This window comes from Macaca nemestrina, chromosome 10 (assembly GCF_043159975.1).
Source record: "Macaca nemestrina isolate mMacNem1 chromosome 10, mMacNem.hap1, whole genome shotgun sequence".
NCBI classification, from domain to species: Eukaryota; Metazoa; Chordata; class Mammalia; order Primates; family Cercopithecidae; genus Macaca; species Macaca nemestrina.
Window position 1 is genome coordinate 11594612 of NC_092134.1, and position 25805 is coordinate 11620416.

The following is a 25805-nucleotide window of genomic DNA, read 5'->3' on the forward strand; positions in this document are numbered from 1 at the left end:
GCTGGGGCAGAAATCATCTCACACTCCCTGCGATCTGGGGATTCGTTGAATCAGTGTATTGGGCAGAATCCTAGGAACCCCTCAGGGGAAGCCATTCTTGTCAGTTTCCCACCTGGAATACAGAGTCCAAGAAAATGAACTCGGATCCCCAAAAGAGTCACGTGTGTGGCCTCCAGCCCATGGCTGTGCAGATGCAGGTTGGGGCCGCCCGGGCTTGGCTGCTAAAACAGGATCACCCCACAGAGCAGAGAATCCTTGTTCTTTTGGCTCTTACGTGGACACCAGCTGATTTTTCCTCTTGCACCGGAGGTTGGGTTTTTATCTATGTTAAGAGCAGTCCTGTGAGATGCAGCCAGTCCCCGAAAACCCAAGGCCGTCTTTGAGGCAGCAGGAGGGGTGACCAGGGCAGGTGGTGCAGGCCTGGAGGAGCAGGAGAGAGTGTTTGGAGCCGCTGCAGCGCCCTGTCCTGCTGCCAGTGCTTAAAGAGACATCATTCCCCCAACACGGCTCTGCCCTTGAATCTTGACTCACAGACGCCCGCTCTGAAGTTGCATCTGGCTGTGACTGCAAGCCCCGACCAGCAATCTAGAGGAAGAACGTGATTCCTCTCGACTATGTCTGAGCTGTTGTCGTGCAGGGGTTTTCCCGGATGATGTAGAGTCTACAGCATCTCAGACAAAGCTTTTTTTTTTTTTTTTTTTTTTTTTTTACCAGGGGATAGAAAGATGAGACACTAGTCCATCTCCTTGAGGGTCTGCACAATTTTTCCTGCAGCCTCTAGGATTTTTAGATTCTTTTTTTTCCCCCTTTACAGTAAGCCTCTTCTGTGCCTTCCCTTATGCCCCATCCCTAATGACGTTCAGGGGTTCCAGGCTGGGCGTATGATGGGGAACCAGTGTTTCCTCTGGGGCCATCACTGGGAAGTCTTTGCCTGTTAGGTCTTTCGCGAGCCTCATTCCCGCCCAATGATGTGATAATCGGGGGTTGGAAAGTCCCGAAACCCTACAACCTGCCCTTCTGGAGCTCCCAGCCTGGTAGGAGAGAAGGGAAATGATCCTGAAATAGCGTGAGAGCCGCTATGATCGCAGTAACTCCACGATCCCCCGGGGACAGAGGCTGGGAAGAGCGAGAGGCTGTCTGAGTGTCTGCAGTCCCCAGGCCAGGAAGCCGAGGGTTGGTTCTCTCACTTGGATATGTAGGACAGAAGAAGAACATTCCATTCACAGGCACAGAAGGAAATCTCAAGGTGGTGCTTGGGTAATCAGTACCCACATCTTCCTTATGTTTTCTTGCCACTGTTTTCCCTCTGACTCTCCCAGTCCATCTGCCAATGAGAAGAGACAATGTGAGGGAGACACCCCCTGCATCCAGAGCCGCTGTGTGCCACTGTCTGTGTCCGGGGTACCTGTGTCCTCCACACCACGGCCTTCTGAGAATGTTTCCTTTGCCTTCCATTTTTTAAACAGGCCTATTGGGAATAGTTCCCGTATCACACAATTCACCATTGCAAGTGTAGAATCCAGTGGTTTTCAGTCTCTTCACAGATACATGCAGCCACTGCTGCAGTCAATTTCACATTTTCATCACTGTGAAAAGAAACCTAGGGCCAGGGCCGGGCGCGGTGCCTCACGCCTGTAATCCCAGCACTTTGGGAGGCTGAGGCATGTGGATCACTTGAGGTCAGGAGTTCGAGATCAGCCTGGCCAACATGGTGACACCTCGTCTCTACTAAAAATATGAAATTAGTCCAGTGTGGTGGCACATGCCTATAATCCCACATACTTGGGGGGCTGAGGCAGGAGAATCGCTTGAACCTGGGAGGTGGAGGTTGCAGTGTGCCGAGATCATGCCATTGCACTCCAGTCTGGCTGACAAAGTGAGACTGTCTCAAAAAAAAAAAAAAAAAAAAAAAAAAATCCTAGCACTTTGGGAGGCCAAGGCGGGTGGATCCCTGAGGTTAGGAGTTCGAGACCAGCCTGACCAACATGGTGAAACCCTGTCTCTACTAAAAAACACAAAAATTAGCTGGATGTGGTGGTGCACCTGTAATCCTAGCTACTCAGAAGGCTGAGGCAGGAGAATCCCTTGAACCCAGGAGGTGGAGGTTGCAGTGAACTGAGATCACACCACTACACTCCAGCCTGGGCAACAGAGTGAGACTCTGTCTCAAAAAAAAAAAAGAAACCCATACCCTTTAGCTGTTGTCTCTATCTCCCCTCCTCGCTCCTTCCCCAGCCCTAGGCAACTCATCTACTTTCTGTCCCTGTAGACGTCTCCTGCCCGGGACATTTCACATGAGTTGAATCATATAATAAATGCTCTCTTAGACTTGTTTTTATTTTATTTTAGTACTATTATTATTGTTATTATTTGAGACAGGGCCTTGCTCTGTCGCCCAGGTTGGAGTGCAGTGGCGCATTCATGGCTCACTGCAGCCTCCACCTCCCGGGCTCAAGTGATCCTCCCATCTCAGCCTCCCAAGTAGCTGGGACTACAAGTGCACATCATCACACCCAGCTAATTTGTGTAGTTTTTGTAGAGATGGGGTTTCGCTACGTTTCTCAGGCTGGTCTCAAACTCCTGGGCTCAAGCAATCCACCCGCCTAGGCCCCCCAAAGTATAGGGATTACAGGTGTGAACCACTGCACCCAGGCTCGACTTATTTTTAGACATTAAAAAGTAGGCCGGGCGCGGTGGCTCAAGCCTGTAATCCCAGCATTTTGGGAGGCCGAGACGGGCGGATCACGAGGTCAGGAGATTGAGACCATCCTGGCTAACCCGGTGAAACCCCGTCTCTACTAAAAAAAAAAATACAAAAAACTAGCCGGGCAAGGTGGCGGGCGCCTGTAGTCCCAGCTACTCGGGAGGCTGAGGCAGGAGAATGGCGTAAACCCAGGAGGCAGAGCTTGCAGTGAGCTGAGATCCGGCCACTGCACTCCAGCCTGGGTGACAGAGCGAGACTCCGTCTCAAAAAAAAAAAAAAAAAAGGTAAAGTGCCAGGTACCAGCCTGGGCAGTATAGTGAGACCTCATCTCTACAAAAAAAGCTTAAAAAAAACTGGCTGAGTGTGGTGGGCGCACCAGCAGGAGGATCACTTGAATCCGGGAGGCAGAGGTTGCAACGAGCTGAGATGGTGCCACTACAGTCCAGCCTGGGCGACTGAGCGAGACTGTCTTTATATAAATAAATAAAGTGCCAGTGTTCAGAGAGGCGAGGCAACCCCTGTGGGTGTACACAGCCGGGAAGCAGCAGGGTAGGGATCTGAACCTGCATCCAGCACGGTCTTTCCAGAGGCTGGAGGTACTGACCATTAGGATTGTCAGAGAAGCTAGATCTATGGAGTAAAGGGGACTTTTGGGGAGTGGAAGTTCCAAAGACCTTGGCAGGGAGTTAGGCGTCATCTCGGTCTTTCTTGTGACCCTTCCCCCACAGATGCCCCGAGGAAGCCCAGCATAGACGGCTTCTCTTCGGATTCCTGGCTGGAGATGGAGGAGGAGGCCTGTGATCAGCAGCCTCAGGAGGAGGAGGAGAAGGACGAGGAGGGCGAGGGCAGGGACAGGGCACCCAAACCGCCCACCGATGGCTCCGCTTCACCCACCAGCATGCCCTCCGAGGACCAGGAGGCCCTTGGGAAGAAGCCCAAAGCACCTGCCCTGCGGTTCCTCAAAAGGACTTTGTCTAACGAGTCAGAGGAGAGCGTGAAGTCCACCACGTTGCCCGTAGACTACCCCAAGACCCCCACTGGCTCTCCCGCCACGGAGGTCTCTGCTAAATGGACCCATCTCACCGAGTTTGAACTGAAGGGCCTGAAAGCTCTGGTGGAGAAACTGGAATCCCTCCCGGAGAACAAGAAGTGTGTCCCCGAGGGCATCGAGGACCCCCAGGCACTCCTGGAGGGTGTGAAGGTGGGCAGGAGTGGCATCTGGGGCTGGGCGGCCGAGGAGGGCTGGGCAGGTCCTGTTCAGTGTGACGGGGCAGCTCAGCTCATGGTGGCTCTGTGCAGATTGCTCTGAGCATTGGGCGGGTGCCGGGAGAGGGCTTCTGGGGGCCTCAGTCCACAAAAGCCTATGTAGGGTGTCCAAGCAGAGGTGACCATTAAGAGCTGCAGAGGGTGGGTACGGTGGCTCACACCTGTAATCCTAACACTTCGGGAGTCTAAAGCGGGCAGATCACTTGAAGTCAGGAGTTCAAGACCAGCCTGGCCAACATGGTGAAACCCTGTCTCTACTTAAAAAAAAAAAAAAAAAGAAAACTTAGCCAGGCATGGTGGCCCATGCCTGTAGTCCCAGCTACTTGGGAGGCTGAGGTAGAAGAATTGCTTGAACCTGGGAGGTAGAGGTTGCAGTGAGCTGAGATCGTACCACTGCACTCCAGTCTGGGTGACAGAGCAAGACTGGGTCTCAAAAAAACAAAAGAGCTGTAGAGGACCCCATTTTGGAAGGTCACTCTGTGGCTGACGAGTTTTCTTCTCAGCACTTATTGGAAACCTGAGTCCCCACCAGCAGGTGTGACATGTGCTGCAGTTGCTGTTACCAGGTCTGAGAGACAGACCCCTCCAGCCTTGTCAGGAAGCCTCGCTGTCCTGGGACAGCGTTCTTGGAGCATGCATCAGTTTCACATGAGCAGGTTGTGCATCCCCACAGTCCTTGACACGGCCAACTAATGCGGGCACTATGTAGCTGCGTGCGATTTGGAAGTCTTCATTATGATATGCATTTAATGGATGAGGAAGTAGGCTCAGAGAGGGTAAGGGGCATGCCCGAGGTCACAGAGCAGGTGGATGGTGGAGCTGGGATGAGGACTCAAGGGTGACTGCAGAGCTTCTGTGTGGCTGCCGCTGCGTAGAACTGCCTCTTGTCTCAGCATTAGTCAGGCTTTTTGGTTGAGGCCTCAGAGGCATTTGGGCGTCCTTCTCCAATGTCTGATGCCCAAGGGAAGCCAGCTAGCTGTCTCCTGGGGTTGGAAACTGAATTTAAGTTTCTTCTTCAGTGACTGTGAAGTACTCAGGATTGGCAGTTCACTTGTTCATTGTATTCACTTAGGAACCCTTGTGTTGGGCCTGGGATATAGATATATTAAGATTCACTGGGTGCGGGCCGGTCACGGTGGCTCAGGCCTGTAATCCCAGCACTTTGGGAGGCTGAGGCAGATGGATCATTTGAGGCCAGGAGTTTGAGCCTAGCCTGGCCAATATAGGGAGACCCCATCTCTACAAAAAATAAAAAATTTACCCAGGCATGGTGGCTTGTGCCTGTAGTCCCAGCTACTCTGGAGGCTGAGGAAAGAGGATTGCTTGACTCCAGGAGGTCACTGCTGTAGGGAGCCATGGTCTCACCACTGCACTCCAGCCTGGGCAACAGAGCAAGACCCTGCCTGAAAAAAAACCCAAAACAACCATACTAATCTGAAGAAGAAATGTCTTTCCATGCTTTTGGAAAGCCTTTTTTACTTTATTTATTTATTTATTTATTTATTTATTTATTTATTTATTTTTTTACTATTGAGACAGACAGGGTGTTACTCTGTTGCACAGGCTGGAATGCAGTGATGCGAGCTTGGCTCACTGCAGCCTCAACCTCCCAGGCTCAAGTGATCCTCCTGCCTCAGCCTCCCAAGTAGCTGAGACTACAGGTGCATGCCACCATGGTCAGCTAATTTTTAATTTTTTTGTAGAGATGGGGTCTCACCACATTGCCCAGGCTGGTCTCAAACTACTGGGCTCAAGTGATCCTCCCACCTCAGCTTCCCAAGGTGCTGGGATTACAGGCATGAGCCACTGTGCCTGGCCTAGCCTATTTTTGCCTTCAAAAGCATCTTTGTCTCTCTGATCTATTTCTGTGTGGTGTTGCTGGTTCTGGGAACAGATGTCCTCCTAGGGATGAAACTTGGCTCCTCCTATCCCTAGCCTCTACCTACCTGATTGGCCTGAGGCTGGACTTACCCTAGACCCTTTGATGATGTAGAGGAGGCCTGGGGTAGGGGTTAGAAAAAGTGCAAGCAGCCCAGACGTCCTCCTTCCTCACAGGGGAATCACGGGCAGCTCGTGATAATATGAAATGAGGCATCTCAATGACTTGGTGCTGTTGGGGGTGTTTTTCTAGTACAAACACATTGAAACCTTCCAACAACCCTTTGGAGTACTTTTTTTTTTTGAGACAGAGTCTTGCTCTGTTGCCCAGGCTGGAGTGCAGTGGTGCAATCTCTGCTCACTGCAACCTCCGCCTCCCGGGTTCAAGCGATTCTCCTGCCTCAGCCTCTCGAGTAGCTGGGATTACAGGTGCCCGCCACCATGCCCGGCTAATTTTTATATTTTTAGTAGAGACAGGGTTTCATCATGTTGGCCAGGCTGGTCTTGAACTCCTGACCTCGTGATCTGCTGCCTCCTCAGCCTCCCAAAGTGTTAGGATTATAGGCGTGAGCCACCGTGCCCGGCCTTGTAGTACTTTGACTATCCCTATTTTACAGATAAGTAAATTGACGTACAGAGAGGTTAAGTAACTTACTCTAGGGTCTGGTTGCTGTTCAGTGGGAGAGTCTATGCGCCACTCTCTTTTTTTTTTTTTTAAGACGGAGTCTTGCTCTGCCGCCCAGGCTGGAGTGCAGTGGCCGGATCTCAGTTCACTGCAAGCTCCGCCTCCCGGGTTCACGCCATTCTCCTGCCTCAGCCTCCTGAGTAGCTGGAACTACAGGCGCCCGCCACCGAGCCCGGCTAGTTTTTTGTATTTTTTAGTAGAGATGGGGTTTCACCGTGTTAGCCAGGATGGTCTCGATCTTCTGACCTCGTGATCTGCCCGTCTCGGCCTCCCAAAGTGCTGGGATTACAGGCTTGAGCCACCGCGCCCAGCCTATGTGCCACTCTTTTGGTGGCTGTAGAGAAAGTGATTTTCTTCCTCTCAAGAGGCAATCCCAAATTTAGGGAGAAGATATTGAGGTGATTGTGTGGGTTTTATTTACAAATCATGCAACCTGGGATGAAAGCTGCAAATCTGCAGGCCCTGGGCAAACCCAGGCTCCGGGCATCGCATCTGGCCTGCACAGGATTAAATGGATTTTTGTAATTAGTTCCCAACGTTAAACAAATCTGGAGCCTCTTATAAAATATCCTGGCTTGGCCAGGCATGGTGGCTCACGCCTGTAATCGCAGCACTTTGGGAGACCAAGGCGGGCGGATCAGTTGAGGTCAGGAGTTTGAGACCAGCCTGGCGAACATGGTAAAACCCTGTCTCTACCAAAAAAATACAAAAATTAGCCGGGGTGTGGTGGCACACACCTGTAATCCCAGCTACTAGGGAGGCTGGGGTGGGAGAATCACTTGAACCTAGGAGGCAGGGGTTGCAGTGAGCCGAGATTGCACCACTGCACTCCAGCCTGGGCAACACAGTGAGACTCTGTTTCTAAATAAATAAATAAATAAAAATGAAATATCCTAGGTCTCCTGGCTCATGTTCCTGAATGGCTACAATCAGCAGGAAGTAATTAGCAGCGGACCCCATATGCTCCAGTCCCCACCACTAAACTTCCCTCTGCCTCCCTGAGTGTCACTAGTTTTTCTTTCTTTCTTTTTTTTTTTTTTTTTTGAGACAGAGTCTTGCTCTGTCGCCCAGGCTGAAGTGCAGTGACATGATCTCGGTTCACTGCAACCTCTGCCTCCTGGGTTCAAGTGATTGTCCTACCCCTGCCTCCTGAGTAGCTGGGGCCATGGGCATGCTACCATACCTGGCTAATTGTTCTGTAATTTTTTTTTTTTTTGAGACGGAGTCTCGCTCTGTTGCCCAGGCTGGAGTGCGGTGGCCGGATCTCAGCTCACTGCAAGCTCCGCCTCCTGGGTTCCCGCCATTCTCCTGCCTCAGCCTCCCGAGTAGCTGGTACTACAGGTGCCTGCCACCTCGCCCAGCTAGTTTTTTGTATTTTTTTAGTAGGGACGGGGTTTCACTGTGTTAGCCAGGATGGTCTCGATCTCCTGACATCGTGATCCGCCCGACTCGGCCTCCCAAAGTGCTGGGATTACAGGCTTGAGCCACCGCGCCCGGCCTGTTCTGTAATTTTTGTAGAGATGGGGTCTCCTATGTTGCCCAGGCTGTCTTTTTCATGTAACCTAGTCACTTAGCTCGTTTATTGAACTTACCTGACTTTAGAGATGTTTAGTTGAGCCTTGTCTAATGAGGCTGTTTTCAGGCTGAAGAGCTTGTTAATTAGGGGGACAGGCCTCCTGAGGGTCCCGTGAACGCTGGGGCCGCTGCTCGTGTCTCTAAATGTCGTGTGGCCAAGTGCTTGCCGGGGGCCGTGGGTGCCGTCACCTCATCCAGAGCAGGAGAGTTTCTGATTGGTTTGACAGGCATCAGCCCTTCACTCTCCCTGGAGACCCAGAAAAAATTTTGAGGCCTGGTGCAGTGGCTCACACCTGTAATCCTAACATTTTAGAAGGCCTATCACATGAGCCCAGGAGTTTGTGACCAGTCTGGGCAACATAGTGAGACCCCATCTGTACAAAAACAAAAGTTAGCCAGGTGTGGTGGTGCGCGCCTGAGGCAGAAGGCTCACTGGAGCCCAGGAGTTCCAGGCTGCAGTGAGCCGAGTGCACCACTGCACTCCCGCCTGGGAGACAGAACAAGACCATGTCTCAAAAAAATAAAAAAAACCCAAAAAAACCCGATTTTTTATTTTTTTATTTATTTTATTTATTTATTTTTAATTTTTTATTTTTTTGAGACGGAGTCTCTCTTTGTCGCCTGGGCTGGAGTGCAGTGGCCGGATCTCAGCTCACTGCAAGCTCTGCCTCCCGGGTTTATGCCATTCTCCTGCCTCAGCCTCCTGAGTAGCTGGGACTACAGGCACCCACCACCATGCTCGGAGAAGTTTTTGTATTTTTAGTGGAGATGGGGTTTCACCGTGTTAGCCAGGATGGTCTCGATCTCCTGACCTTGTGATCTGCCCGTCTCGGCCTCCCAAAGTGCTGGGATTACAGGCTTGAGCCACCGCACCTGGCCAAAAAACCGAGTTTGAACCCAGTACTGACTTTCCGGTTGGGAGTGCTGCCCCAGAGGGTGGGCCGCCCGTTCTCCCCAGCTGTACGCGCCGTTGCCTTGTTCTCTCTTTTCTGTTGTTGGGGGCTTCTTTTGCTTTGGCCAAGAAATAAAACACAGCTCAGGAATGTGGGTCTGAGACAGTTCAGAGCTGATGCCCAGCTCCCCCACTGCCGCTGAGGGATTCATGTTTCTGGGCTGTGGTGGTTTCCACTTGATGACTGACCTGCTAGGATCTTTGGCTTGTGTTTCAGGAAGAGGGGCTCTCTCCTGGGACCTCAGAGGCTGCTGCTTGTGGTGGCTCAGGGTAACTAGTGCCCTGGTGATTGGAGACAGTCCCCAGTTCAACTCAGTCTTTAGATGACTAGGTTTTGGCTTATACTAAAAACCCATTTGTTCTTTCATTTGTGTGATTTTGTTGTTTTTACATTTTGAGACAGTCTTACTCTGTCACCAAAGCTAGAGTGCAGTGGCATGATCACAGCTCATTGCAGCCTCGACCTCCTGGGCTTGGATGATCCTCCCACCTCAGCCTCTCCTGTGTCTGGGACTATAGGTGTGCATCACCATGTCTGGCTAATGTTTATATTTTTTGTAGAGACGGAGGTCTCACTGTGTTGCCCAGTCTCATCTTGAGCCCCTGGGCTCAGGTGGTTGGACAGCCTTGTGTGACATATGTTTTAAATTGTGGTAAGACACACATTACAAAACTTACCATTTTAACCATGTTAAAGTGTCCAAATCAGTGGCCTTAGGTACAGTCACAATTTTGGTTTTCTTTTTGTTTGTTTGTTTTGTTTTGTTTTTCTTTTTTGAGACACAGCCTCACTCTGTTGCCCAGGCTGGAGTGCAGTGGTATGATCTCAGCTTACTGCAACCTCTGCCTCCTGGATTCAAGTGATTCTCATGCCTCAGCCTCCTGAGTAGCTGGAATTACAGGCATGCGCCACCACACTTGGCTAATTTTTATATTTTTAGTAGAGATGGGGTTTCATTATGTTGGCCACGCTGGTCTTCAACTCTTGGCCTCAGGTAATCATCTTGGCTTGGCCTCCCGAAGTGCTGGGATTGCGGGCATGAGCCACTGTGCCCGGCCAACAATTCACAGTTGTGTGCAGCCACCACCACTATCTTATTCCAGAACCTTTTTATCACTGCGGACAATCCCATACCTAAGAGCTGCCATGTCCCATACCCTCTTCACTGCGAATCTGCTTTCTGTCCTGTGGATTTACTTATTCTAGATATTTCATTGTAATGTAGGTTTTGGTTTGTTTTTGAGATGAGGGTCTCACTCTGTCACCCAGCCTGGAGTACAGTGGCACAGTCATAGCTCACTGCAGCCTCAGCCCCCGAGGCTCAAGCAATCCTCCCATCTCAGCCTCCCAAGTAGCTGGGACTACAGGCATATGCCACTACTCCCAGCTAATTTTTTAATTATTTGTGGAGACTATGTCTTGCTATGTTGCTTATGCCTACAATGCCAGCACTTTGGGAGACCGAGGCAGGAGGATTGGTTGAGCTCAGGAGTTTGAGACCGACTTTGGCAACATAACAAGATCCTATCTCTATAAAAAAATAAAAAATTAGCCAGGTATAGTGGCGTGCACCTCTACCTGGGAGACTGTGTAGTGTTAGAGGGCTGAGGCAGGAGGATCATTTGAGCCCAGGAGGTGGAGGCTACAGTGAGCTGTGATTGCATCAGACAGAGACCCTGTCTCAACATCAATGAGAAATAAATATAGACACTTACTGTGATGGAGGTGCCAAGATATTGGCCTGTATGAGATGGGAAGGACAAGAACTCAGGACGCAGGAGACCCTGGGGTTCAAGTTTGGTTTCTGCTCTGAGCTACTCACTGTGTGGCCTTGGGCAAGCCAGTCCACCTTTCTGTTTACCTGTATGTAAAATGAGGATGTGCTTTGTCCTCCTGGGGACCAGATTCTGTGATTCTTGGCCATTCTGAAACGCTGACCCTTCGTGAAACTGCAGTGTCCTCACTGTGATATGGGCATAACAGCGGAGACCTATGTCATTGAATTACTTTTAGGAACAATGAAGCCATGAACATAGGTTGCAGCCAAAGGTGAGTCAGACTGGCTTTGGCCAGCTACCCACACTTCCGCTGCCCTTTCTCTTTCCTTCCCCCTTCTCACCTCTCAGCAGCCCCCTCATGCCCCCTCCAGGTTAAAGATTGCTGCTTAGGCTCGGCACAGTGACTCACATCTGTCATCCCAGCCCTTTGGGAGGCCAGAGTGGGAGGGTGGCTGGAGCTCAGGAGTTTGAGGCCACCCTGGGCAACATAGTGAGACCCCGACTCTACGAAAACAAAACAAAACAAAAGGAACAAAAAATTAGCCAGGTGTAGTGGCGTGCGCCTGTTTGAAAGTCTGATGCAGGAGGATTTACTGAGCCTAGGAGTTTGAGGCTGCAGTGAGCTGTGATCACACTCCAGCCCTGGTGACAGAGTGAGACCCTGTCTCAGCTCACTGCAACCTTCACCTCCCAGGTTCAAGTGATTCTCCTGCCTCAGACTCCCAAGTAGCTGGGATTACGGCATGCGCCACCACGCCCAGCTAATTCTTGTATTTTAGTAGAGGCAGGGTTTCGCCATGTTGGCCAGGCTAGTCTCGAACGCCTGGCCTCAAGCGATCTGCCTTTCTCGGCCTCCCAAAGTGCTGGGATTACAGGTGTGAACCACTGTGTGGCCAGGTGTTCTTTGAAGACCAAAAGTTTTGCATCAGACCGAAATCCCTGTGCCATCTGTTAAGCAAGCGGAATGCTCTTGGGGAATGCAGTACTTGGAATACAGCGTCGTGGTCATGAGGACTCAGTGAGGTGACACCTTTAGCACAGGGCCTTTAATAGCTCAGCAAACTAGAGCCAAAAATTTCAGACATCATAGAATGAAAACAGGCTGGTGCAGGGCAAATGTGCCAGCCTGTGAAACCCATGACCGTGGAAGGTGTTCACAGCTTTTTTCTCTTGGGGTTGTCAGTTCCCCACCTGGAACGCATCTGCTTGTTGACGCGGCCTCTCCTGGGTCTTACTGACTTGTAGAACAGTGAGGTGTAAAGCCCAGATGACCAGCGTGGTTGGCTTTTAAAAATCATCACACTTTTGGCTAGGCACGGTGGCTCACGCCTATAATCTCAGCACTTTTGGAGGCCAACGTGGGCGGATCAGGAGGTCAGGAGTTCAAGACCAGCCTGGTCAACATGGTGACACCCTGTCTCTACTAAAAATATAAAAAAATTAGGTAGGCGTGGTGGTGCGCGCCTGTTATCCCAGTTACTCTGGAGGCTGAGACAGGAGAATCGCTTGAACCTGGGAGGCGGAGGTTGCAGTGAGCTGAGATCGTGCTGCTGCACTCCAGCCTGGGCGACAGAGCAAGACTCTGTCTCCAAAAAATAAATAAATAAAAAAAAGAAAAAACCAAGTATGTTATTTAATAGTCCTGGGGGTCAGAATCAGAACTAAAAGAGTCAGCAGGGCTGTGCTTGCTCCAAAGTCTCTAGAAGAGAATCCTTCCGGGCCTCCTCCAGTTTCTAGCTGCTTCTGGTGTTCGCTGGCTGTGGTTGCATCACTCCAGTCTCTGCCTTCATTTTCTTGTGGATTTCTTCTTTGTGTCTCTGTCCAAATCTCTCTTATCATAAAGACACTAGACATTGGATTTAGGGTCTACCCTAAATTCAGGATTATTTCACCTTGAAAAAAAAATTTTTTTTTGAGACGGAATCTTGCTCCGTTGCCCAGGCTGGAGTTCAATGGTGTGATACCGCATCACCACAACCCCTGTTTCCTGGGTTCAAGCAATTCTGCCTCATCCTCCTGAGTAGCTGGGACTACGGGCATGTGCCACCATGCCTGGCTAACTTTCGTATTTTCAGTAGAGACGGGGGTCTCACCATGTTGGCCAGGCTGGTCTTGAACTCCTGGCCTCAAGTGATCCGCCCTCCTCCGCCTTCCAAAGTGCTGGGATTACAGGTGGGAGCCACGGTGCCCTACCTGAACACATAATTTTTGGGACACAATTCAAGCTACTTCAGATGGGTTTTCACAGACGGTTGGGCTGAGATGGAGAGAGGGTACTTGAGAGACCCCAGGTACCTTGACGCCTGGCGGGTCTCTTTCCCCGTGGAAGGGGTCACCCCGGAGGATGCTGGTTCCCCAGAGCAGGAGTTCCCCAAGCCGCACCTCCCTTGTCGGCCGGTGGATGGCGATTCTTCCCTGATGCCTGCCTTATTTTCACAGTGGGATATTTTTAGTCACGGCATGGAGGGAGTTTGTGATTGTTAAAGCCCCAGCTTAGGGAGCAGTGGGACCCGAATCCGTTGTTAACTAATTAAGCTCTTTGAGACAAGTTGGCATAAGGGGCCGCCCAGGCCCAGCCATCCCTTGTCTGTGGTTATCTCGTGAGGTCCAGTACGGGGCAGTTTCCAGCAGAAAGGGCCCCAAGGCTTGATCTTTCTTTCTTTCTTTTTTTTTTTTTTTTTGAGACGGAGTCTTGCTTTGTCGCCCAGGCTGGAGTGCAGTGGCCGGATCTCAGCTCACTGCAAGCTCCGCCTCCCGGGTTTACGCCATTCTCCTGCCTCAGCCTCCCGAGTAGCTAGGACTACAGGCGCCCGCCACCTCGCCCGGCTAGTTTTTTTGTGTGTGTATTTTTTTAGTAGAGACGGGGTGTCACCGGTTAGTCACGATGGTCTCGATCTCCTGACCTCGTGATCCGCCTGTCTTGGCCTCCCAAAGTGCTGGGATTACAGGCTTGAGGCACCGCGCCCGGCCGGCTTGATCTTTCTCTTCCAAAGCCTGCCCTGGACTTTCGGAGGGGAGCGGCGTGTAGGGTGTAACCCTTAGGGGGCTGAGCTGGTGAGAGCACCCAGCCTTCCTTGTATCTGTGCTTCCGAGAGCCCCAGGGAGTGTATAAATTCAAGCAGGGCCTAGGGAAGCCAGTGACAGCACAACCTATTTCTCAGAGATGAAATCTCCAATTAGAATAATCTTCTTTTCCCGCAGCCTGTCATACACAAATGAAAATTCTTCCCTGAGGGACAGAGCCCAGGGCGCCCCCTGGTGGCCGCAGGGGGCCACACACAGAGGGAAACGGGAGGTATGAGCGTGAGATGCTAGGCTCAGGGCACTTGGGGAAAATTCTTTTTATTTTTAATTATTGTTAAGTAATTAATTATTATTTTTTTGAGTTGGAGTCTCGTTCTGTCACCCAGGCCAGAGTGCAGTGGTGCAATCTTGGCTCATTGTAACTTCTGCCTCCTGGGTTCAAGTGATTCTCCTGCCTCAGTCTCCCGAGCAGCTGAGACCACAGACACGTGCTACCACGCCTGGCTAATTTTTTTGTACTTTTAATAGAGACGGGGTTTCATCATGTTGGCCAGGCTGGTCTTGAACTCCTGACCTCAGGTGATTTGCCCACCTTGACCTCTCAAAGTGCTGGGATTACAGGCGTGAGCCACCGCACCTGGCCATTATTATTATTTAGAGACAGAGTCTCCCTCTTTCTCCCAGGTTGGAGTGTAGTTGTGTGATCATAGCTCACTGCAGCCTCAAACTCTTGGGCTCAAGCAATCCTCACACCTCAATCTCCCCAAGAAGCTAGGACTACGGGCACATACCACCATGCCCAGCTAAGTTTTAAAGTTTTTTTGTAGAGATGGAGTCTTGCTATGTTGCCCAGGCTTACCAATAACAATTGCAATTTTAAAAAGTATTGGCCGGGCACGGTGGCTCACGACTGTAATCCCAGCACTTTGGGAGGCCGAGGTAGGTGGATCGCCTGAGGTCAGGAGTTCAAGACCAGCCTGGCCAACATGGTGAAACCTGTCTCTACTGGAAAAAAAAAAAAAAACAAAAATTAGCTGGGCACGGTGGTGTGTGCCTGTAATCCCAGCTCCCCAGGAGGCTGAGGCAGGGAATCGATGGAACTGGGGAGGCAGAGGTTGTAGTGAGCCGAGATCACGCCACTGCACTCTAGCCCAGGTGACAGAGCAAGACTCCGTCTCAAAAAAAAAAAAAAAAAAAAAATTTATCGAGTGGGTGTGGTGGCTCACACACCTGTAATCGCAGCACTTTAGGAGTCCAGAGGATCAGCTGACCGTAGGAATTTGAGACCAGCCTGGGCAACATAGCAAGAACCTATCTCTACTAAAAAATTAAAAAATTAGTTGGGCATGATGGTGCTTTCTTATCCCAACTACTTGGGAGGCTGAGGTGGGAGAATTGCTCGAGCCCAGGAGTTCGAGGCTGTGGTGAGCTGTGATCACGCCGCAGCACTCAAGCCTGGGCAACTCTCTGTTTTTTTGAAACAGAGTCTTTTAAAATATATTATTTATTGTTATTAATTTATTAATTATGTCTAGTACTTTGAACTGCAGTAATAACTTTTTGTAACTAATCTCCCTCTAAAGAGGCCTCTATCTCAGGGCTTGTGAGTTAGACTCCAATCTGATATTGAAATGACAAGAAATGGTAAGACATTTAAGAAGGAAACTCAAAACAAAGGGGGGTGGGCATTACTTTCAGTCATATGCAGAGCCATGTTTGCAAGTTGGTGGCCTATGGGCCGAACCAGCACACGGATGTGTCACTCACCGTGGGTTTTTTTTTTAAGTTTTAGTTAGTTGCTAACATTTAAAAATGCAGAGATTTCAAATAAAACTCTGCATCTTTGATTTCTTCTGAAAAAGTAAAGGTCTAGTGGGCCTTTCATCCCCATAGGAGGTAAGCTGGAGTTGGGTAGCATTCCCTCTTTTTAAACGGGCCGTGTGTTCTCTAGTTTGTCACAGGCCTCACCATTCCCTATTGTCCCAGTCTGGTTACATCTTGAATTTGTCACTCAATCCTAAAGTTTGGGATTGGAGTAAGTGGCTGAAATGCCCTGTGGAAATGACGGTCTTCTCCCCCAGCCATTTGGGACCCACATGCAAGGGGGAATGGGAAGTCTCTGGCTAAACCTGGAGCATATTTCTGGAAAGCTCGTTTGTTCTTAGTGATTTTTTAGAGAGAGGAAAACTATTTATTTATTTATTTATTTATTTATTTATTTATTTTGAGACAAAGTCTCACTCTGTTTCTTAGATTGGAGTGCAGTGGCACGGTCTCGGCCCACTACAACCTCTGCCTCCTGGATTCAAGTGATTCTCCTGCCTCAGCCTCCCAGGTAGCTGGGACCACAGGCACACACCACCACATCTGGCTAATTTTTGTAGTTTTAATAGTGATGGGGTTTCTCCGTGTTTCTCAGGCTGGTCTAACTCCTGGCCTCACGTGATCCACCTGCCTTGGCCTCCTGAAGTGCTGAGATTACAGGCCTGAGCCACTGCACCTGGCTGGAAGCATTATTATTAGAAAAAATCAGCACTGATGCTTGTGGAAGAGGGTGCAAAATTCCTATGGATTATTTTTTATTTTCATTTTTATTTTTTTTGAGACGGAGTCTTGCTTTGTTGCCCAGTCGGGAGTGCAAAGGCATGATCTCAGCTCACTGCAACCTCTACCTCCCAGGTTCAAGCGATTCTTCTGCCTCAGCCTTCCAAGTAGCTGGGATTACAGGCATGTGCCACCACGCCAGGCTGAGTTTGTACTTTTAGTAGAGACAGGGTTTCTCCATGTTGGTGAGGCTGGTCTCAAACTCCTGACCTCAGGTGATCCGCCTGTCTCGGCCTCCCAAAGTGCTGGGATTACAGGCATGAGCCACTGCACCCGGCCTCATATGGATTATTAAAAGAAATAATGAAATGAGAATCCTTTGCCCTAGTGCCCCCTCGTAGTCTATTCTATTCTATTCCATTCCATTCCATTCTATATTTTATTTTATTTTTTGAGATGGAGTCTCACTCTGTTGCTCAGGTTGGAGTGCAGTGGCATGATCTCGGCTCATTGCAACCTCTGCCTCCCGGGTTCAAGCGATTCTTCTGCTTCAGCCTCTTGAGTAGCTGGAATTACAGGCACCCGCCACCACACCTGGCTAATTTTTGTAATTTTAGTAGACACGGGGCTTCACCATATTGGCCAGGCTGCTCTTGAACTTCTGACCTCGTGATCCACCCACCTTGGCCTCCCAAAGTGCTGGGATTACAGGTGTGAGCCACCGTGCCCGGCCTAATTATTATTTTTCAGAAATGCGAGGCTGAGCACAGTGGTTCATGCCTGTAATCCCATCACTTTGGGAGGCTGAGGTGGGCTGACTGCTTGAGGTCAAGAGTTTGAGATCAGCCCAGGCCACATGGCAAGATCCCATCTCTACAAAAAATTACCTGGACGTGGTGGTGGGCACCTGTAGTCCCAGCTACCTGGGAGGCTGAGGTGGAAGGGTCACTTGAGTTGTGATGGCACCACTGCACTCCAGCCTGGGCAACAGAGCAAGACCCTGCTTCAAAATGTATGTAAATATATTTTTAATAGACTATTTTTAAGTGTAATTTTAGATTTACAAAATTCAGCAGATAGTACAGAGAATTCCAATACATACCCCTCATGCCTAGTTTTCCCCTATTATTAACATCTTATATTAGTATAGTGTGTTTGTGACAATTAATAAACCAATATTGATAACATGCATTGTAACTAAAGACTATATTCGGCCGGGCGCGGTGGCTCAAGCCTGTAATCCCAGCACTTTGGGAGGCCGAGACGGGTGGATCACGAGGTCAGGAGATCGAGACTATCCTGGCTAACACGGTGAAACCCCGTCTCTACTAAAAAATACAAAAAACTAGCCGGGCGAGGTGGCGGGCGCCTGTAGTCCCAGCTACTCGGGAGGCTGAGGCAGGAGAATGGCGTGAACCCGGGAGGCGGAGCTTGCAGTGAGCTGAGATCCGGCCACTGCACTCCAGCCTGGGCGACAGAGCGAGACTCCGTCTCAAAAAAAAAAAAAAAAAGACTATATTCAGAGTTAGACCATGTTATTACTTGTCTTTTTTTCTGTTATAGGATCCCACCCAAGGTACAATATTACATTTAGTCTCATCAGTCTTCTCTTAGCTGCCATAGTTTCTTAGACTTTACTTGTTTTGATGACCTCGACGGTTTTGAGATCTGTTCAGGCATTTTGTAGACTGTCCCTCTTTTGGTATTTGTGGCTTTATTTTATAAACACTCTGGGGCCAGGTGCGGTGGCTCATGCCTGTAATCCCAGCACTTTGGGAGGCCGAGGTGGGCGGATCACTTGAGGCTAGGAGTTTGAGACCAGCCTGGCCAACATGGTGAAAACCCATCTCTACTAAAAATAACAAAAATTAGCCAGGGGTGGTGGCGCACGCCGGTAATCCTAGCTACTTGGGAGGCTGAGGCAGGAGACTCCCTTGAACCTGGGAGGCAGAGATTGTAGTGAACCAAGATTGTGCCACTGCACTCCAGCCTGGGTGGCAGAGTAACACTCTATCTCAAAAAAAAAAAAAAACTTTGTTTATTGGAAACTTACTCTAAGTTAGTCATTATGTGAGGCTTTGGGGATACAGCAGTGAATAAAGACACTTTATAAATAGCATTTACAAATCATTGACATTGACTATGGGACTTTGGGGAAGCTCTATGTTCCCGCGGCTGGGATTTGAACCCTTGTAGCCAGGGGTTCAAATAATCTTCACCCTTGTTTGTCTCCTGAGCACTTCTGCTCTTCCTGCTAAGTGCTTTTGTATGATTTACTCTGTTCTTAAATGTCCTGAAAAAATGTTTTTATACAATTCAGCAATCCATGGTCCAGGATCAGAATGGCCCAGTGATAGGTCCGTGTGTATTTAAACACATTTTTTTGTGGGGTGCTGTGGATGTGTGGATGTAGCCAGAGAAAATCCTGTGTGGGTGGTCATGGGGCAGAAAGTCTGGTGCCAGAGAGTGGGGTTCCGGGGGTCTGTCTTCATAGTCTGGAGCAGCACTAAAGTCCTGTGAGCCTATGTGAGCCTCGGTAACCTCCCCTATGGTGGCTGTTAGATAATTCAGCTGGGTAGCATCTTATACCTGGATGAGGTTCTAAAGTCCAGCCACACAAGGCCAAAGTCTGGTAGCGTGAGAATTCCCTTTGAAGAACCTTCGAACTACTCATGAGGGTGAACACAGTGTGCCTCGTGGGAGATCGCCACGCAACCTGGCAGTCTGTGCAACGCAGCCCATTTTTCTGCCACCATTTGGCCGCATGACTCCATCCTCGGTCAGACCAGATCAAGCATCTTCTTGTATTTAGGGCCCATGTTGCAAAAAACATTTACACATTGTCACACAGCATGGTTAGTGTACATGTAGCAAGCTGACTGAAGGACGGAGTCATGGCTCTGTGAAGGTGTCAAGGTCTGGCAGTTGGTTTTGTTTGCTTCTCTGAGTACGTAGTTAAATTTGTGAACATTAGAGGATCCGCAGTGCCACTGCCCAGCCCTTCCGGAGTACTTGGTAGGAATTAAATGAGGTGCAGTGGGTTACCCCTGTAATCCCAGCATTTTGGTAGGCTGAGGAGGGAGGATTCCTCGAGGCCAGAAGTTTGGGCAACATGGCATATACCCTGTCTCCACAAAAAATTTTTAAAAATTATGGCTGGGCACAGTGGCTCACGCCTGTAATCCCAGCACTTTGGGAGGCCAAGGCAGGTGGGTTACTTGAGATCAGGAGTTGGAGACCAACCTGGCCAACATGGCAAAACCCCATCTCTACTTTTTGTAATTTTGTAAAAATACAAAAATTAGTGCGGTGTGGTGGCACACACCTGCATTCACAGCTACTCAGGAGGCTGGGGCAGGGAAATCGCTTGAACCCAGGAGGCAGAAGTTGCTTGAGCCAATATTGCGCCATTGCACTCCAGCCTGGGCGACAGACTTTGTCTCAAAAGAAAAAAAAATTTAGCCAGGGAGGGTGCCATGTGCCTGTGGTCTCAGCTACTCAGGAGGCTGAGGCATGAGGATCACTTGAGCCAGGTGGTCAAGGATGTAGTGAGCTATGATTGTACCACTGCACTCCAGCCTGGGTGACAGCAAGATTCTGTCTCAAAAAAGAAAAAAAAAAGTTTGCCTGTGAGTCACTGACACTCTGGACAAGCGCTAGCTGTCATAACTGTGATCATGGGTGATACATACGTGGAAGTCACAGGGAGGTGTGTGATTTGCTTTGTTAAAAAAAATCTGTAGAGGGCAGAGGGGAACATTGTATGTTTTGTGGGCCCCAGGGGACCCTAGTGACTTGGTTTCTACTGAGTGTGTGGGTGGTGGTGGAGTCATGGGCGGGCGTTGACTTTGTGGAGTGCAATCCTTACTGGACTATGTCTGCTGTTCGGCCCCGTCAGAGACCTTCCCTTCCCCCTGGGCTAATATGGGTGCTTTGTTTGGCCACAGAATGTCCTGAAGGAGCACGCGGACGATGACCCTAGTCTGGCCATCACTGGGGTCCCTGTGGTGACTTGGCCAAAGAAGACTCCAAAGGTAAGACGCAGCCTGCCTGCAGTGGGCAGCCGCTTCCCACTTCCTTCCCACCTCCTGTAGGGTGAACGTCCGCGGCTTTTTCGGTGGCTCTGGGGCCTCCTGAGATGAAGGCACCCCAGTGACGATGAAGGATTTTGGTGATTTGTTCTGTGTTTTTGTTTTTGGAACGGGGCTGCTTTACCTAGCTGTGGGAACTGGGAACAGTGCCGCCTGGTGGTCACTTGGAAAACTGGGGGGCGCTCACACCTCGCCTTTCCCTGTGCTTAGGTGGATTTTCTGACTCTCCTTCCCTCACTCCCTTGCTTCTTCCCTTCCTTTTTCCTTTTCCTTTAGCGCTTCATGGGCTGTCTTCTCTTTTGAAAGGAACTTTTTCTCAGTGTGTAAAACTGATTGATGCTCAACATACAAATGTGTAATTGGTCGAGGGCGGTGGCTCATGCCCGTAATCTCAGCACTTTGGGAGGTGGAGGCGGGTGGATCACCTGAGGTCAGGAGTTCGAGACCAGCCTGGCCAACATGGCACAACCCCATCTCTACTAAAAATACAAAAAAATGCAAGCATGGTGGTACACGCACATGGTCCCAGCTACTTGGGAGGCTGAGGCAGGAGAATCGCTTGAACCTGGGAGGTGGAGGTTGCAGTGATCAGAGATTGCACCACTGCACTCCAGTCTGGGCTACAAAGTGAGACTCTATCCAAAATAAAAATAAAAATAAATAAATAAATGAAATAAAATAAAAATGTCTAATCAAACGGGAAAGGACCAGGTCACGAAGAAGAGGAATAATGGCTGTATTGTTGAAGACTTCGTAGGGGCAGTTGGCTGTTGTCTGGACCTCCACAGCCCTTATCTTATTTATGTTTCAGCAACTCTGTGGCGTAGACAGCTGTGACTCTCATTTTATAGATGAGGAAACTGAGGCTTCAAAAGGTCAAGTCACTCGTTAGGACAGCCAAGTACACAAAGATCGGTCGGTTTGGCAGCAGAGGCCAAATTTTCAACCAGTGCTCACCTCAAAGTCCGCCATCCAGAGAAAACAGTTTTGGTGAGCACCCTTCCGAAGGCGGTCCTAGGTGGGATACATATGTATCAGGTCATCTCTCTACCATCCATCTGCCTCCAGGCAGCTTCACCACTTCCTTGGACAAGTTACATACTGTCCTGAGCCTTACTTTCCTTGTTTATAAAAATGGGTTATACCAAGACTTTCTTCAGTGGTTGTCAGAACTAAATGAGATAAGACATGCAAAACCCTTCAGACAAGGGCTGTCTTGAGGTTAGCACGTTCTAAATATTATTTGTGACTTCAGTAGCCCCAAGAGGTATTTTGTTAATTTCTGATTTTTTTTTTTTTTTTTTTTGGCTATTATAAAAAACACTGAAGCCAGACATGGTGGCTTATGCCTGTTGTTCCAGCTACTCCAGAAGCTGAGCGGGGAGGATCACCTGAACCCAGGAGTTCAAGATCAACCTGGGTAACATAATGAGACCTCATCTCTACCAAAAAAAAAAAAAAAGGCCGGGTGTGGTGGCTCAAGCCTGTAATCCCAGCACTTTGGGAGGCCGAGACGGGCGGATCACGAGGTCAGGAGATCGAGACCATCCTGGCTAACACGGTGAAACCCTGTCTCTACTAAAAAAAATACAAAAAACTAGCCGGGCGTGGTGGTGGGCGCCTGTAGTCCCAGCTACTCCGGAGGCTGAGGCAGGAAAATGGCATAAACCCGGGAGACGGCGCTTGCAGTGAGCTGAGATCCGGCCACTGCACTCCAGCCTGGGCGGCAGAGCGAGACTCCGTCTCAAAAAAAAGAAAAAAAAAGGCCAGGCATGATAGTGCATGCCTGTAGTCCCAGCTCTTTGGGAGGCTTAAGCAGGAGGATCGCTCGAGCCCAGGAGCTTGAGGCTGAAGTGAGCTGTGATTACACCACTGCACTCCAGTCTGGGCAATAGAATGAGACCCTGTCTCAAAAAAAAAAAGAGAAAGAAAGAAAAAAGTGTACTGTAACAGATTTCAAACACTTTTTTTTTTTTTTTGAGACCGAGTTTTGCTCTTGTCGCCCAGGCTGGAGTGCAGTGGCGTGATCTCGGCTCACTGCAACCTCCGCCTCCTGGGTTCAAACGATTTTCCTGCCCCAGTCTCCTGAGTAGCTGGGATTACAGGCACCCGCCACCGTGCCCAACTGATTTTTTGTATTTTTAGTAGAGACAGGGTTTCACCATGTTGGGCAGGCTGGTCAATTTCAAACACTTATAGGCCTGGTGCAGTGGCTCTCACCTGTAATCCCAGCACTTTGAGACGCCAAGGTGGGCAGATCACCTGAGGTCAGGAGTTGCAGACCAGCCTGGCCAACATGGCGAAACCCCGTCTCTACTAAAAATACAAAAATTAACTGGTCATGGTAACACGTGCCTGTAATCCCAGCTACTCAGGAGGCTGAGGCAAGAGAATCACTTGAACCTGGGAGGTGGAGGTTGCAGTGAGCTGAGATGGCACCACTGCACGTCAGCCTGGGGATGCACTATAGTTTTATTTGCTAAATCTGGCAACTCTAGTTGAAATGACTATACTTTTGATATATTGTTGAAACAAAATGGATTATTCAGATTAATTTCACTGTTTGTTTTTACCTTTTCAAATGTGGCAACAAAAAAACTCAAAAGTACCTATGTGGCTCACCTTCTATTTCACTCATTCATTCATTCGTTTATTTAGAGTCTTAACTCTGTTGCCCAGGCTGGAGTGCAGTGGTGCAATCATGGGTTACTGCAACCTCTGCCTCCCTGGATCAAGCGATCCTCCCACCTCAGCCTCCCAAGTAGCTGGGACCACAGGCACGCGCCATCACGCCTGGCTAATTTTTTATATTTTTGGTAGAGATGGGGTTTTGCCATGTTGCCAAGGCTGAACTCCTGAGCTCAAGCAAGCCGCCTGCCTCGGTCTCCCAAAGTGTTGTGATTACAGGCGTGAGCCACAGTGCCTGGCTTACCGTACGTACTTCTGTTATTTCTATCGAGCAGTGCTCTTCTGTATAATTCTTTGATTATCTTCTTCAGGTGTACTTTTTTTTTTTTTTTTGAGATGGAGTCTTGCTCTTGTCACCCAGGCTGGAGTGCAGTGGCGCAATCTCGGCTCACTGCAACCTCCGCTTCCTGGGTTCAAGTGATTCTCTTGCCTCAGCCTCCCGAATAGCTGGGACTACAGGCGTCCGCCACCACGCCCGGCAAATGTTTTGTATTTTTAGTAGAGACGGGGTTTCACCATGTTGGCCAGGCTGATCTCGAACTCCTGACCTCAGGTGATGTGCCCATGTCGGCCTCCCAAAGTACTGGGATTACAGGCGTGAGCCACCATACCCAGTCACAAATAAATATTTTAAAAATAAGGAAGTAAATAACTTCAGAGCCACAAACTGGTATGAAGCAGAAGAGGAATGAATACCCCGGGCCCACCACCGAGCCCTGAAAATAAATGACCCCCAGCCCAGCTGAAACTCCTGGGCACTCCCCAGTATACGCAGCAGCTTCCAGACGCAGTTTGTCTATTTGACTTTACCCTTCCCATGAGGCTGGGAGATGGAGGGTGTTATCGCCTTGGTGCAGTTGAGGAAGCAGAGACCTTGGAGAGGTGCAGCAGTGACCCTCGGGCCACTTCCTTAGGAGAAGGAAGGCGTCGGACCCCAGATGTGCAGGTTTCTGTCACTGCACGGTGAGGAACCAGTGACATGTGGCAGGGAGAGGGGGGAGGGAGGCCTCTGCTATGTTTATGCATTTCCTGGCTGGTGGGGTTAAAAAGTTAACAGGAAAGGAAGAAATAACTAAACGACTGACTGCCTGGGCCGCCCGGGGTCTCTGGGTTCCCAGGTTGCAGCTTCCTCCCATTGGATGCAGGTTGGGGTGAAAGATCAAGGGTGCTCACTGAGGCCCTCAGGATGCAAGGTAGGGAGTGGTATTTGATCTGGGTCGGGTTACCTAACAAGTAATTAACGCTAAGTGATGATTAGCAAGAAATGCTTTGATCTCCCACCTTGCCTCCAGGAGAACAAAGCCCTTTTCTGGAACTGATTAGGTGCTGTGAGGTCATTTCTGATGCGGTGTCCTTCATATCCAAGATGCTACTGAGCCACCATCCATCACCATCCACCTGATTGGCTGTTTCCACAAGTGGTGTTGGATTTGTTTTGATCTGTCTACACTCCGGCTGCTTCCTTTTATGACCAAGGGGCAGGATGGTGGGGGCCCGTCTGTGACCTTACAGGCTGGGCGAGGGAATGGAGCTTATTTGAGGCCTGGCCTCTGACCTCGGCCTTATTAGTGAGCTGACCCCTGGCTCAGCTGCCAGACATGGCTACTGGCTGGCTTGCTGGTTTATTCCCAAAGGAGGAAACTGAGGAAGGACGGGGGACCCAGCCACGACTGCCTCTGGCTAGCAAGCCAGCCTGTGGACGCTGCCAGCTTCTTCATTCATTATCTCTAGTGGCCAAACCAGGCTGCCACTTGAATTTCAATGACTGGCAATTTTTCTGGAGTATGGGAGCAGAGAGGCTGGAGTGTGGAGGACGAGCACCCTGATGGGGGCATGGAGACAGTCCTCGTCAGTAGCTGTTGGATCAGCTTCCTTACGGGGACATTTCGGGGCCACACAGGAACCACAAGAGGAAGCAACACACCCTCGATGACTTGTGACCTTTGCTTCTGCTTTGTCTCTCTCCCCTTTCCTCCGAAGTTGGTCCCTTCGATCCCAGAGGCCTGCTCCATCTGGGGTCCCTCGGGAGAGACGCACAGCCTTTCCCCGAAGGGGAGGCACGTGATTCAGTGAGAGTCCCCTAGTGCTTCCGGCAGGTCCCTGCCCGGCTCTCAGTCCTGTCAGCCCGCAGTCGTGAAGCTGATGCTGTACAGTTGAGGTGGAGGGGGCTGGCAATAATGGCTGCCCTGTATTGCCAACTACTCAGGGCCCTGTAATTTCTCAGGAAGGCCATGTGCTGTAATGAGGACCAGTCCCCAGGCTGGTGGCATCAGCTTCACCTGGGGGACTTGTGAAAAAATACAGCTTCCTGGCCCCCACCCTTGATGTAGCCATTCTGTAGGCTTGGGGTGGGCCTGGGGATTTGCACTTTCTAAAAGCAGCTCGGGGCCAGGTGTGGTGGCTCACGCCTATAATGCCAGCACTTTGGGAGGCCGAGGCAGGTGGATCACTTGAGGCCGGGAGTCCGAGACCAGCCTCACCAACATGGTAAAACCCCATCTTTACTAAAAATACAAAGATTAGCCAGGTATGGTGGCAGGCGCCTGTAGTCCCAGATACTCGGGAGGCTGAGGCAGGAAAATCACTTGAACTTAGGAGGCGGAGGTTGCAGTGAGCTGA

General features: G+C 50.0%; 1 protein-coding gene across 1 annotated transcript in view; it reads left to right on the plus strand.

Moving 5' to 3' along the window:
• The window catches only part of LOC105494556 (lysine demethylase 2B), a 158393-nt gene that overhangs the window by 70395 nt on the left and 62193 nt on the right, over window positions 1-25805 (plus strand). The window contains 2 exon segments of the mRNA XM_011763081.3: window positions 3433-3905; window positions 20355-20441. Of these exon segments, the coding sequence (XP_011761383.2) occupies window positions 3433-3905; window positions 20355-20441 (560 nt within the window).